Source organism: Microcaecilia unicolor, chromosome 6 (genome assembly GCF_901765095.1).
Source record: "Microcaecilia unicolor chromosome 6, aMicUni1.1, whole genome shotgun sequence".
Lineage (NCBI taxonomy): Eukaryota > Metazoa > Chordata > Amphibia > Gymnophiona > Siphonopidae > Microcaecilia > Microcaecilia unicolor.
The window spans coordinates 184,820,826-184,834,163 of record NC_044036.1 but is presented as its reverse complement, the minus strand read 5'-3'; the positions used below and the strand labels follow the sequence as shown (position 1 = coordinate 184,834,163).

Sequence of the window (13,338 nt, the reverse complement as noted above, 5' to 3'; positions counted from 1 at the left end):
ACACGACGCGCCCGCCTCGTCATGCCGTCTGTAAATTCAGACCAGTGAGTACTTCAAATAGTCTAGGTGAGTGGTGAGTGGAGGAGTGGCCTAGTGGTTAGGGTGGTGGACTTTGGTCCTGAGGAACTGAGTTCAATTCCCACTTCAGGCACAGGCAGCTCCTTGTGACTCTGGGCAAGTCATTTAACCCTCCATTGCCCCATGTAAGCCGCATTGAGCCTGCCATGAGTGGGAAAGCGCGGGGTACAAATGTAACAAAAAAAAACTAGCATCAATTCCCTCCAAATTGCTCACCAAGAGCTTCATTCCCTTTTAAAGGCCCACACGGTTGAACCCATCCCACCTGTGGAAGAAGGGAAGGGATTCTATTCCATGTACTTCCTAGTGACCCAAAAAGATGAGGGGGTTTTGTCCCATCCTAGACCTAAGGGCCCTGAACAAATATCAACTTCCAGGATTGGTAGTATGGAATGCTGCTACTATTTGGGTTTCTGCCAGGTACTTCTAACCTGGATGGGCCACTGCTGGAAACAGGATACTAGGCTGGATGGTCTCTCCTGACCCAGTATGGCTATTCTTATGTTCCCTGTGCACCCTTCTTCCCATGATTCAGAAAAACGATTTTCTATTCTCTCTGGACTTACAGGATGCTTACACCAACATCAAGATATGTCCGAGTCACATGAGGTATCTTAGATTTTGAGTAGGAAAACACCACTACCAGTACAGCGTTCCCGCCGTTTGGCCTTCCGCTTCCAAAGTGTTTTAGTAGTAGTCTTGTAGTAGTCACAGCATCGCTACACAGACTGGGAGTACACGTTAATGACTGACTGTTCAAGAGCACATCAAGGGAAGGTTACAGGACCCAAGGCAACATGGTTTCATGTCTTGTCAGACAAACCTGATTCATTTCTTTGACTGAGTAACTTGAGAGTTGGATCGAGGGAGAGCGCTAGATGTGGTGCTTTTTAGATTTTACCAAAGCCTTTGATAACAGTTCCACATAGACAACTAATAAATGAACTGAGTACCCTCAGTATGGGCTCCAGAGTGACAGATTGAGTTAGGAACTGATTGAATGGAAGGTTACAGAGGGAAACAGAAAATGGAGCTCACTCTGAGGAAGGGGATGTTACCAGTGGTGTGCCGCTGGTATGGTTCTTGGGCTGGCTCTGTTTTACGTTTGTGTAAGTGATATTGCTGAAGGACTGTCCAGTAAGTTTTTCTTTTGTGGATGGTACCAAAATGTGCAGTATGGGATGGAACCAAGTTGCTGGCGCTAACTTTTAAAAAGGAGAGCAGCTTTTTTTTTTTTTTTTAGTAAAACATTCTTATTATAAGAGTAATACCATATCAACCAGCTTATAAGTAGAACAGCTTTTAAACTAAAATTGGGGGGGGGGGGGGGGGGGGGGGGGAGGGAAGCCAACAGTTGTCCAGGAGCACATGGTTCGGTGTGGAATATCCTTGAAGGATACTATTGAAGCAGGATACTTAGGGAATTCCAAGAGAGGTTTCAATAATGGTGAAAGAGAGGTGTGGTAGCCGTGTTAGTCCACTTTTAAAGGTAATCAATAAAAATAAAACATGAAAAAGAAAATAAGATGATACCTTTTTTTATTGGACATAACAGTACATTTCTTGATTAGCTTTCGAAGGTTGCCCTTCTTCGTCAGATCGGAAATAAATCTTGGTAGATGACAGTATATATAAGTGAGACATTAAAGCATTTCAGTGACAACCTAACAGGGTGGGGATGGAGGTGGATGGGTGAGACAGGGGGATATGCATGGAGACAGGAGAGTGACAAACAATCCTGTTTCACCCATCCACCTCCATCCCCACCCTGTTAGATTGTCACTGAAATGCTTTGACAAAGTGGAGAAAAAAAAGACCTCAATAGACAAGGAGACACTTATATATGGACCCCAAAGTAGTCCTTCAAATAGCAAAAAAAAACTTATTGATCCAGAATAAGCTCAGGAAATACTGTACAAAATTCTCAAGTTGCCACATCCATATGCTGCTTATCTTGGAATAACAAAGTGTCTCTGCACACCGGATGATAATCCAGTATAGTCACTCATTTCCCAACAGGGGTTCCCTGTTTCGCCACTGAAAGCTGCTTCAGGGGGAAAAAAAGTTTTGGTCCAATCCAAGACAGCAAAAAAAAAAAAAAAAAAACTAATGCAACTTCCAAACGGCTTTCCAGCGCATGGCACTATCAATACTGAGGTCTTTTTTCTCCACTTTAGATTTTTGAGGCAATCCTGATACAGAATATTACTGTAGAAGTGCTTGTTTTTGGATGTGAAGTTTGAATTCTACAGATTCCTTGTGTTCATGTGATTTCAATTACCCCCAATATTGACTGGATAAATGTTACATCAGGGAGCACCAGTTGGACTATTGCAGTGTTTTTGTAAGTAGGACTAAGTTCAAGATTAGTTAAAAGGTTGCAATTATTACAAAACTAGTAAAAGAGGTCCATTTCGAACAGAAAGGAAACGGGCGCTAGCAATGTTCCAGGGCCTCCTCCTCCCCCTCCCGACCCCCCCCCTCCCTCTCTCAGGACCCCGACCCCCTCCCCCTCTCTCATCTCAGGACCCCCCCTCTATCCGCCCCCCCCCTCCGATTTCCACCTCCCAGTTCCTCCTTCCCTCTGTGTCTGTGGCCTGCGAGTGCAAGGGGAGGACGTGTGCTGTTTAAAAAGTTTTACCTCCTGCTCGGCCACCAACACTGAAGTGCAGCAAGTACAGACGCCGCTTCAGACAGGCTGTGGTTTCAGCTGTTCCTCTGGTCCCGCCCTCATTTCCTGTTTGCAGAAACTGAGAGCGATTGCGATTGCCTGTGGTTGGTCCCTTCTCCTTCTGATGTCGCGTTTCTTTCCCTGGCAACTATACAGAGTTCCCTCGAGGGCGGGGCAGTGATCTGGAGTGTGATTACGAACCCTACGAACACTACACGGCTTCACTGTCACACTGCCACGGCGTCAGCTTCAGAATGTTGGAGGTGCAAATTATTATATTAGATACTACAGCCAAAATGATGTGTAGCTGCTCTCATTAAGATCACGTGACACCGTTGTTCAGAAGCTTACATGGATTACTAGCGTCTGCACGGATATTTTTTAAGATGGCTTGTATTGTATTTAACATACTAAAGAGGAATTGTTCTTCTCTTCCTCCACAGTTGATAGCTTATCCAGCTTTCAGAATGAATTCCCGTTTTCATTCCTCTTTACGGTTGGAATTTCCATCTGTATAAGAGATATCATAATGGTTCTTTTGTTTTTCAAGCTAGTAAATTGTGGAATTCTATACTTTTACAAATTTGGGAAATTTTTGATTATCTGCAGTTCAGTAACGAATTGAAGACCTATCTTAAGTGTTTGAATGAGTAATTTTAGTAGGATTTTCTTGACCTTAAAGATATGTCTTTAAATTTATGTAACCGCTTAGATTCAGTATTGACATTAGCAGGATATAAATACCTTGAATAGATGTAATAAATGACTGCTCCTCAGAGCAACTGGTTCAGGAACAGACAATAGGGGAAGCCATTTTAGATCTAGTCCTTGGTTGAATGCAGGGCATAGGGTAGCAGTGTTGAGAAGTCTTGTCTCACCAATTTTCTTCATTTCTTTGAAGACCTGAATAAACATGTGGATAAAGGTGAGCTGGTTGATATAGTGTATCTAAACTTTCAGAAAGCTTTTGATAAAGTTCCTCATGAGAGATTCCTGAGAAAATTAGAGTCATGGGATAAAAAGCAATGTTCTGTTGTGGATTAGGAATTGGTTATTGGACAAAAAGTAGAAGGTAAGGTTAAATGGCCATTTCTGTCAATGGAGGAGGGTGAATAGTGGAGTGCCACAGGGATCTGTACTGGGACCAGTGCTATTTAACATATTTATAAATGATCTGGAAATTGTATCAACGAGTGAGGTGATTAAATTTGCAAATGAGACAAAACTATTCAAAGTTGTTAAAACACATGTGACTGTGAAAATTGCAGGAAGACCTTAGGAAATTGGAAGACTGGGCATCCAAAGGGCAGATGAAATTTAATGTGGATAAATGCAAAGTGATGCAGATTGGGAAGAATAATCCGAATCATAGTTATCTGATGCTAGGGTCCACCTTGGGGGTCAGCACCCAAGAAAAAAGATCTAGGTGTCGTAGACAATATGGTGAAATCTTCTGGCTAGTGTGTGGCGGTAGCCAAGAAAGCAAACAGGTTGCGGGATGGTAAATTAAACTGAGACTATTATAATGCCTCTGTATCGCTCTGTGGTGCGACCTCTGGTCACCATATCTCAAAAAAGATAGAGTGGAAGTAGAAAAGGCTCAAAGAAGAGCGACCAAAAAAGACGTCTGAAAGGAGATATGATTGAGGTCTACAAAACCCTGAGTGGAGTAGAACAAGTAGAAGTGAATCGATTTTTTTTTACTCTTTAAAAAAATACAAAGTCTAGGGAACACTCAATGAAGTTACATGGAAACACTTTTAAAACAAATAGGAGGAAATATTTTTTCATTCAATGAATAGTTGAGCTCTGGAGGCTGTAGTAAAAGCGGTTAGCGTATCTGGGTTTAAAAAAAGGTTTGGACAAGTTCCTGAAGGAAAAGTACCTAGTCTGCTACTGAGACAGACATGGGGAAGCCACTCTTTGCCCTGGGATTGGTAGCATGGGATGTTGCTACTGTTTGGGTTTCTGCCAGGTGCTTGTGACCTAGATTGACCACTGTTGTCTCACTGGTCTGACCCAGTATGGCTATTCTTATGTTTATTACCTTGCTTGATGGTAAATACTGGCTTTTCTGTACAAGATTGATTTTGCTTGATTGTATTTTAAATTGCAGAAATAAAAAATTTTGGGGAAAAATTAGAGGGTATGAGATGTCAGGAAGCAGTTTGGATGAGTTTGGATGTAGTGGTGGGCCAGCAACCATGGGATGGTACTCAGGGCTACATACCTGGTGGGTAAAGACAACAGCCAGGCAAACAGACTGAATAGAGTAATGCAACCGCACGAGTGGTCTCTTAGTATGGACATTGCCTGCAGGATCTTCGAGAGTGGGGCACACCTTCGGTGGATGTCTTTGCCACTCGTCTCAATAAAGGCCCTCTGTACTGCTGCAGGCTCAGATCACATAGCAGGCTAGCATCAGATTTGCTGCTTCTCATTTTTTTTTTTTTGGGGGGGGGGGGGGGAGGCCTTCTATGTGCATATCCTCTGATCCATCTAATAGGGAATGTAAGTGTCAATGGGGCTTGTATACTGCTATATCCCCTTCTGAATTCAACGCAGTTCACAAAAGTCTAGAAAGAAAAAGCACTTACAAACAACTTGGGGTGACCTTTACACATACCCAACCCTAATTCATTTATCAAATAAAAAAGGTTTTTAATTTTTTTTTTTTGGTGGGGGGGGGAAATCAGATAAGATACTGCAGGAACAGCACTGAAAAGTAGTTTCTCAATGCTCAACTGTAAAAAGCAAATGATATGTGCGCTGTTTGAAAGCAAGGAGGAGGGACATGCCTGGTGAATGCGCACAATAGATTTGCAATAAGCATATCTCTTGTACGCATGTACCGTGTAGTGGGTAAACCCATCTCTGTACAGTCTTTAGTTTATTTTATGCAAGGTTTGAATCTGACAACCCCCCCACCCCCTCCATCAAAGTTCCCACATCGTCCTCACCCAGCTGATGAAAGCTTCTTTTGAGCCACTTGAGTCCTGTGATCTGAAATACCTGACCTGGAAGGTCTTGTTTTTGGCAGTGGTCACTTCAGCTCACAGAGTCGTGAGCTGCAGACCCTAGTAGCTGATTCACCTTACACTGTTTCATCATAGCAGAGTAGTTTTCTTCACACATCCTAAGTTTCTTCCTCACATCTTGGACTGCAAGTGAGCTTTGGCCTATCTAGAGCAGACGAAAGCTCATAGACAGTCCACCCAACGTTTTGTTTCTTTTGACCCAAACAAGATGGGGGCAGCCATCGGTAAATACATTTTATCCCAGTTGACTAGCAGACTGCATCTCTTTCACTTATGCCCAAGTTGGGCTGACCCTGGAGGGCCATGTCATGGCTCACAATGTCAGAGCCATGGCTGCATTGATAGTCCACTTGAGGTCAGCCTCTATTGAGGAGATTTGCAGCGCTGTGATGTGTTTCTTTAGCCCACACATTCACATCTTACCACTGTCTTGAGCAGAATATCGAATGTGATTGGCAGTTTGGTCAGACAATTTTGCAGAATTTGTTTGGAGTCTACCCTCCTAGGCACGTTCTTTTCTGTTCAAAGCTGCACCTTCACAACAGGCCTGTTTATTTTGTTAGCGTTATTGGTTCATGTTGGCCTTGGCTGTTGAAAGGCTATATTGACTGTTGTTTTCAGTGAGCCTGAATTTAGAGGTTCCCACATGTGAGAAGGTAATATCCCGCTTATCCTTAGAGAAAGCGAAGTTACTCACCTGTAGCAGGTGTTCAAGGACAGCAGAACATACATTCTCCACATCCTCCAATCTTTCCTAGGAGTTGCATTCTCTATATTGTTTTATCCAACTATGGGTCCTACATGAGTAGGGCAGGCGGGAAGTCACACATGCATGATGGGGGCCAAAGGCTTCTATAAGGAGTAGAATGTTGGGCAGCATCTGCACTGGGGCTCTGGGGATGATATCACCCACATGTAACATAGTAAGTGCCAGCAGATAAAGACCTGAATGGTCCATCTAGTCTGCCTGTTCGTTAAATTTGTTATCAAGTTATGATTAAATCAAATATGAACATAATATTATATACTTGATTGGTGTTTCTTTGGCGTTTCTGGGATATAGACTATAGGAGTCCACCTGGCCCTGTCCTTACGTTCCAACTGTCGAAGCCCTATTCATCTTGTTATTTGTGGGACACAGACCATAAAAGTTTGTCCAGCATGTCCTCATGTTCCAGCCACTGAAGTTGCAGTCTGAGCCCTTTCCAGCCCATCCTAAACCAGATTGCCATATACAGGACACAGACCATAAATCTGCCCAGTACCAGCCCTAGTTCATCTTAGCAGGAGTCACCATCTAAGCGTCACTCAACACAACCACACACACGCAGCCATTTACGTTAAGGTTTTTTTTTGTATACCTTCCATTTTCTAATTAGAAATCCTCTGTGTTCATCCCACACCTTTTTGAATTCCATCATCATTTTTGTCTCTACCACCTCCTTCTGGAAGCTTTGACCACCCTTTCTGTGAAAAAGAATTTCCTGACCAGGGGCGTAGCCAGACAACAGACTTTGGGTGGGCCTAGGCAAGAATTGGGTGGGCACCAAGTGTTCTACCCCCCACCCCCAAAGAAAATGATCTGAGCTGGTGGGAAAATGCTTCTTTCCACCTTGGCAGCAGGCATGCACTGAAAACTGAGCATGCACAGGTGCCAGTGTCATGGAGAGTAGCGTAATCTTCAGCTGGCGGAGCTTGGGATTCCCACTAGTTACCACTAAACATGTGCTACTGTTGGATGGGCCTGAGCCATAAATGGGTGGGCCCTGGCCCACCCAAGCCCACGTGTGGCTACGCCACTGTTCCTGACATTATTTCTAAGTCCACCAACCCGCAACCTCAATTCATGTCCTCTAGTTTTACCATTTCCTCTTCTCTGGAAAAGACTTGTTTCTATTTTTATGCCCCACTGTCCTCGTGGGATAAACAAAGTCACTGGTACAAGTGAGTATGTTTATTTCTAAAAGCTTGTACACATCATGTCCATATTACTTAATAGAAAAGAACTCCAGTTACAGACAGGAAATACCTAACACAAGCAGACCAGCCAACCAACTCAGTCGCAGCTGTCTCCCTGATCTAGAATGTCTCTCTGAAAGTTGCAGCTATCCTCAGTAAACTATCGCCTCCCCCTCTAACAAGATTTCAAAAGCCTGATGGAAGTACAGACTGTTAAGCATAGTTGTAAATGTTTTAAGATTAGCTTCTTCTCTTAAACTTTCTGGTAGAGTGTTCCATAAATAAGGGGCGTAACAACAAAAAGCCCTATCTCTACTCCCTTTTTATTCTACTTCTATTTGGTTCTACCAGTCTATGCGCCCTGGTATAATAAGACTTAAACAGGGTACTCAAATATAAAGGTTGCTGCATATAAGAGGCTTTATGCATCAAAACCAACATCTTAAACCTCACGCTATATCTTAACGACAAACAGAGATATCGAGTAAACAATGGTGTAACATGGTCATATTTGGGCTTATGGCCTAAGAGCCAAATTGCTACATTTTGAAGTTTCTGTAAACACTTCAGTCCCTGCATAGATGACATTTGCATAGTTAATGCGTGAAATTAGCAAAGCATGCTAAAGTGTGTGCAAAGCTGCTTCATTGAAAAGATATCGCTGTGAGCTCAGTTTACGCAACCTCATAAAATACTCCCTCAAGACCTTCCCAATTTGTTCAAATATTAAGTGTGTATCAATCAGCACACCCAAATACCGGAAACACTGCACTGGCTGTCCAATCGAGAGGGGTAATAGAGGCACTCATTACGACCTGCCAACCAACAAGTCTTCGTTTTCTGGATATTCAATACCAGATGATGCCCCGATAACCAGTTTGATACTTCATTTAGGCCTTCCTGCAATTTAGTAAAATCTAACATTGCTGGATTAATCCTAGCAAGAATTAAAATGTCATCTGTATAACAATATGGACTTAAACCAAAACTTTTTATTAATGTTAACAATGAGCTTTAAAATATATTAAATAAAATCAGTAATGGGCTGAGCTCTGTGGAACCCACAATCAACATAACATTTCTGCAAATAGCAGTGGCTCTGCGACGCCTGAAAAGTTCTACTAGTCAGGGAAAACCATTGTAACACAACCCCTGAAACCTCTATGTCCCATAATCTCTGTATCAGAAAGACTGGATCAATGAGCTAAAAAACTGAAGCTAGATTTAATGACACTATCAATACTATGTCTCCAGTATCCAGTGCTTTATAGACTTCATTAAGCATAGCTGTAATTAGAGTCTTGGTGTTATACCCTTTCCTAAATCCAGCTTGCTTGGAATGCAAAGCATTTACAGTCTCAATAAAGCTAGACAATTGCTCTAACACCAGCTGTTCTATAATCTTTGCTGAGAAAGACAAGTTAGAAATGGGCCTATAGTTTTGAACAGTTAATCTATCTCCCTTCAATTCTTGAACCACCGGTCGCACTATAGCACATTTCCAAAGTTAGGGTACCTCTCCCAACATCAAACTCTGATTAATCATCAGTAGGGTGCCAATCCATGCCTCTCTATCTGTCTTTAACCAGGCTAGGGATATGTGATTTAGCTAAAAGCAAGCATGTCTTACTTTTATTATTACTTTATGTAACCTTCGCCTCATCTACTGTGGGCCCAAATTTGTACAGTGGGCCCTGTGATAGATAATGCATGATAAGTGTTAGTAAATGACCCCCCCCCCCCTTGTGTTTTATTCACTACTTGATGTCCAGAGGCCAAAGAAAATTTGGAATTAAGCCCCTGGGAATAATGAGGGTAAGAGGACTGTATTTTGTTTACCTGTTTTGGAATAACTTGTATATTTTCTGTCATTAACCTTCCTTTATTTAATTTTGCTTCATATAAGACACTGACTATATCAGCCAGGATGAGCTGTCTAAGGTTGATCAAATGCTAGCCCACCTGAGTGAGGAATCCAAGCAAGCAGCGGCTTCCACCCTTGTAAGTGCTCTTGCTTTTCTTTTATCTTGGAACATGAATATTATTTTGAAAATGAAAATTCTGTCCACTGTCTATTTTCAGATGCCCCATGTGTCAGCTGATTCAAGTGGAGAGGCATATCCCAAATGAATAGCATGGCTAGATTTTGAAGTTATATTGGTATTCAAGATATCAAAGTATTTAGGAACTGAAGCTTGGTCAGCATGACACAAAGCTTTCGTAATATCAGATCCCAATGCTTGCAAGTTGACTTGTTACTAGTGATATATGCCTCAAACAATCCATTCATGAACCATCAGTGGCAACTCGTTTCACATTAACAAACTGCTCACGGCTCACCTTCACTCTTCATTGGTTCAGTACTAGCATTCTTAAACATATACACCTTCTAAACATTTTATTAATCTTTCTTGTCTCTTTTCTTATTAAAATTATACAAACAACCATGTGCAAAATAAAGCACTTATCTGATAAATACAGATGAAGACTGCACTGATGAAGAATTGTCAGATAAGTGCTTTATTTTGTACTTTGTATGTTACTGAATATAAGCCCCCGCTGTGATACCCCAAGTGGCTTAAGTTTTGATTTACAATGGAGCTTTATACATAGATATGGGTTACGATCTATAACTGTCAACAAGTGTTTGAGGGTTTTTTTTCCCTTCTAGGCTTATATAGCTAGTTTCCTATAGTGATGTAGTTCATAGAAAACCTGTTAGTAGAGTCCAATATAGATGTTTTACCACTCATGTCATTTGAAGAGTGTCCAGAGTGTACATATGTCTTAGATTTTTTTTTTCAATTACATGTTTAGCTGTAACTTTAAAATTCCAAACATGATTTTGATAATCTTCAGTTACTAATGAGACATGTCAGTGTTTGAGGAATAATACTGGTGTTTCCTTTGTTAGGTCTTTATTTTACAGCTAAGGAGGTCTGTAAGAATCATAAAACAACAAAAAATGTAGCTGCATAATTCTGCTATAGTAGACACACATTGAAATCTACAGCATAGGAAGAGAAAAGATTTATAGAGAGTAATTCTGTATAGATTGCCTAAAGTTACTACTACTAATAATAATTTCTATAGCGCTACTAGACATGCACAGCGCTGTACACGTTATATGCAGGTACTTTATCTGTCTCTAGAGGGCTCATAATCTAAGTTAGACACCAGGAAGATGCATGCTAAGCACAAATTCTGTAACAGCAGTTGTGCGCGCAACTGCAGTTATCTGCATTAAGCGCGGGCATTTGTGCTAAGTCGGCTGGCATAACCATAAGCAGATTCTATAACCTGCATGTGTAAATGCCTGACCTCCCCTTGAAGTTGCACACTGTAGAATTTGAGTATACAGCTTATACAACACTTTATTTTTTATTTATTCACAGCATTTCTATCGCATATTTTCCAGTTAGTGTTGTTTCAATGTGGCTTAAATGGAACTAAGAAATACAATAAGATAAGGGGATGTGAATTACATAGAATCGAAGTGGCCTGAAAGGGATAGGGGGAAAAGTGAGGGAGGAGGAAATATGAAGGACAGGGGGAAGGGTAGGGAGGAGGATCTATTAGCGGAAGCTAATGTGGGGTCATGACCAGGCTAGGGATGTAGGGTACGTTGCTGAGTCAGAGTGGTGACTATTCATAGCTGATTGTCAGTGGAGCGTCGTGGAAGGAAGAAGTGGGCTTGCCTTGATAAGTGGGGAACGGCGGCAGGGTAGGGGGAGGATCTATTAACGGAAGCTAATGCGGGGTCGTCAGTGGAGCGTCGTGGAAGGAAGAAGTGGACCTTGGGGAAAGGCAGCAGGGTAGGGAGGAGGATCTAATAGTGGAAGCTAATGTGGGGTCGTGACCAGGCAAGGGATGGAGGGGACGTTGCCAATGACCATAGCTAATTCACAATGGAGCTTTGTGGAAGGATTTTTTAAAGAAGTGGGACTTGACTATGGACAGTTACGTGCATAATTGCTAATTGGTTCCAGTTAGTGCCAATTATGGCCTATTATTGCTCCTTATTAAATTAAGTTACACAGACATCAGATCTTACTCTATAACTTGTGTGTGCAAATTTGCACGCTCGTTGCAAATTTGGGTGCACAGCTTTCTAGAATTATGGGGATAGCTCAATATTTAAAAACATTTATCTGGGTAGCAGCAGTCTGATGATACTGTCTCACAGTATCCAAACAACCATACGAGTCATTGATGAAGCCCCACTTGGAGTACTACATTCAGTTTTGAAGTTTGTATTTTGCTGTGGATATAGAAAGACATGAAGCAATGCAGAGAAAGGTGGCCAAATGTTTGTGGGGTCTGCACCAGAAGTTTGAGGAGAGACTCTGAAGACCTGATATATATATCCCAAAGGAGAAAAAAGACAAGGGTCATATGATAGACATTTTAAATACTTGTACTTAAATACTTGTACTTAGGGGGGAGGAGGGGAGGATCAGGATTTGGTAGTGGAGAGGTATTAAGTTCTGTATAAAGCTAAGCTGAGGAGATTGGGGAGAAATGTCAAACATAATTGGATGATGACTTGAACTATGTTGTTAGCCTGTAGACAGCTAAGTCTGGGGAGGGGGGGCTATTGAGGGGTTAGGGGAGAAATGTTGTAAAATTCCAAGGATGCTAACTTGTATTGAGTTCATATACAGCATGATATGTTTGAAGAATAACACAGTGAAAGTATTGAACAGTTGTGATATGCTGAAGTTTCAATAAAAACCGTTTAAACATAAATACTTGTACTTAAAAGGTGTTACTGAGCAAACAAACCTTTCGCAAAGATGGGGAAGCTGGGAGGAAGTGACTTCATCGGAGCAGATGGTCGCATGAGAACTGAGCTCTGATGATCCCAATGCGAAAATAGCAAAATACACCCTGATCTGTAAAGAATTGCTAAGACAAGAACGCCGAGTTGGCAACCCATAAGTACATAAGTAATGCCATACTGGGAAAAGACCAAGGGTCCATCGAGCCCAGCATCTTGTCCACGACAGCGGCCAATCCAGGCCAAGGGCACCTGGCAAGCTTCCCAAATGTACAAACATTCTATACATGTTATTCCTGGGATTTTGGATTTTTTCCAAGTCTGTTTAGTAGCGGTTTATGGACTTCCCAAAGCGGGAAACAAGCGAAAGCTGCGATGCAGAAACGTGGAGACTCAGTAAATCTCTCCCAATTCGCGTTCACAAACAGCGCGCCTCAAAAAAGCATGGCAGCTCCAGGAGGAGATACCCTAGGCACGCCGGAGTTGGCGGGGGAGCAATCCGATGGCGATTTGTTCCAGATACAAGAACAGATGGAGCAGGATGGGGGAAGCTTCCCGGAGGTGCGCCTATGGATGCAAGAAATGCGCTCCAATATAAAGGCGCTGCGAAATGACCTGGCGACCCTGGGCGCAGACCTGCGGGGCGAGATTGCAGAACTAGGCCACAGAGTGGAAGAAGTGGACCTTGTAGAGGTGGATGGGCTTGTGTGTTTCAATGACTTAGAGGGCTATGCTGAAGGGTTACCCATATCAGACAGGCCTCTGAGGAGAAACCAGACAAAGATTGTCCCAAACTGGGAGAGTGGTAAGAT

The 13,338-nt window shown here is 42.3% G+C and overlaps 1 protein-coding gene across 2 annotated transcripts in view; it reads left to right on the top strand.

Moving 5' to 3' along the window:
* Nucleotides 1-13,338, top strand: part of RNF123 (ring finger protein 123) — a 594,888-nt gene that overhangs the window by 563,802 nt on the left and 17,748 nt on the right. For both annotated transcript variants that reach the window (XM_030205297.1, XM_030205296.1), the window contains exon 37: nucleotides 9,653-9,747. In XM_030205297.1, the coding sequence (XP_030061157.1) occupies nucleotides 9,653-9,747 (95 nt within the window). The remainder of the gene's footprint in view (nucleotides 1-9,652; nucleotides 9,748-13,338) is intronic.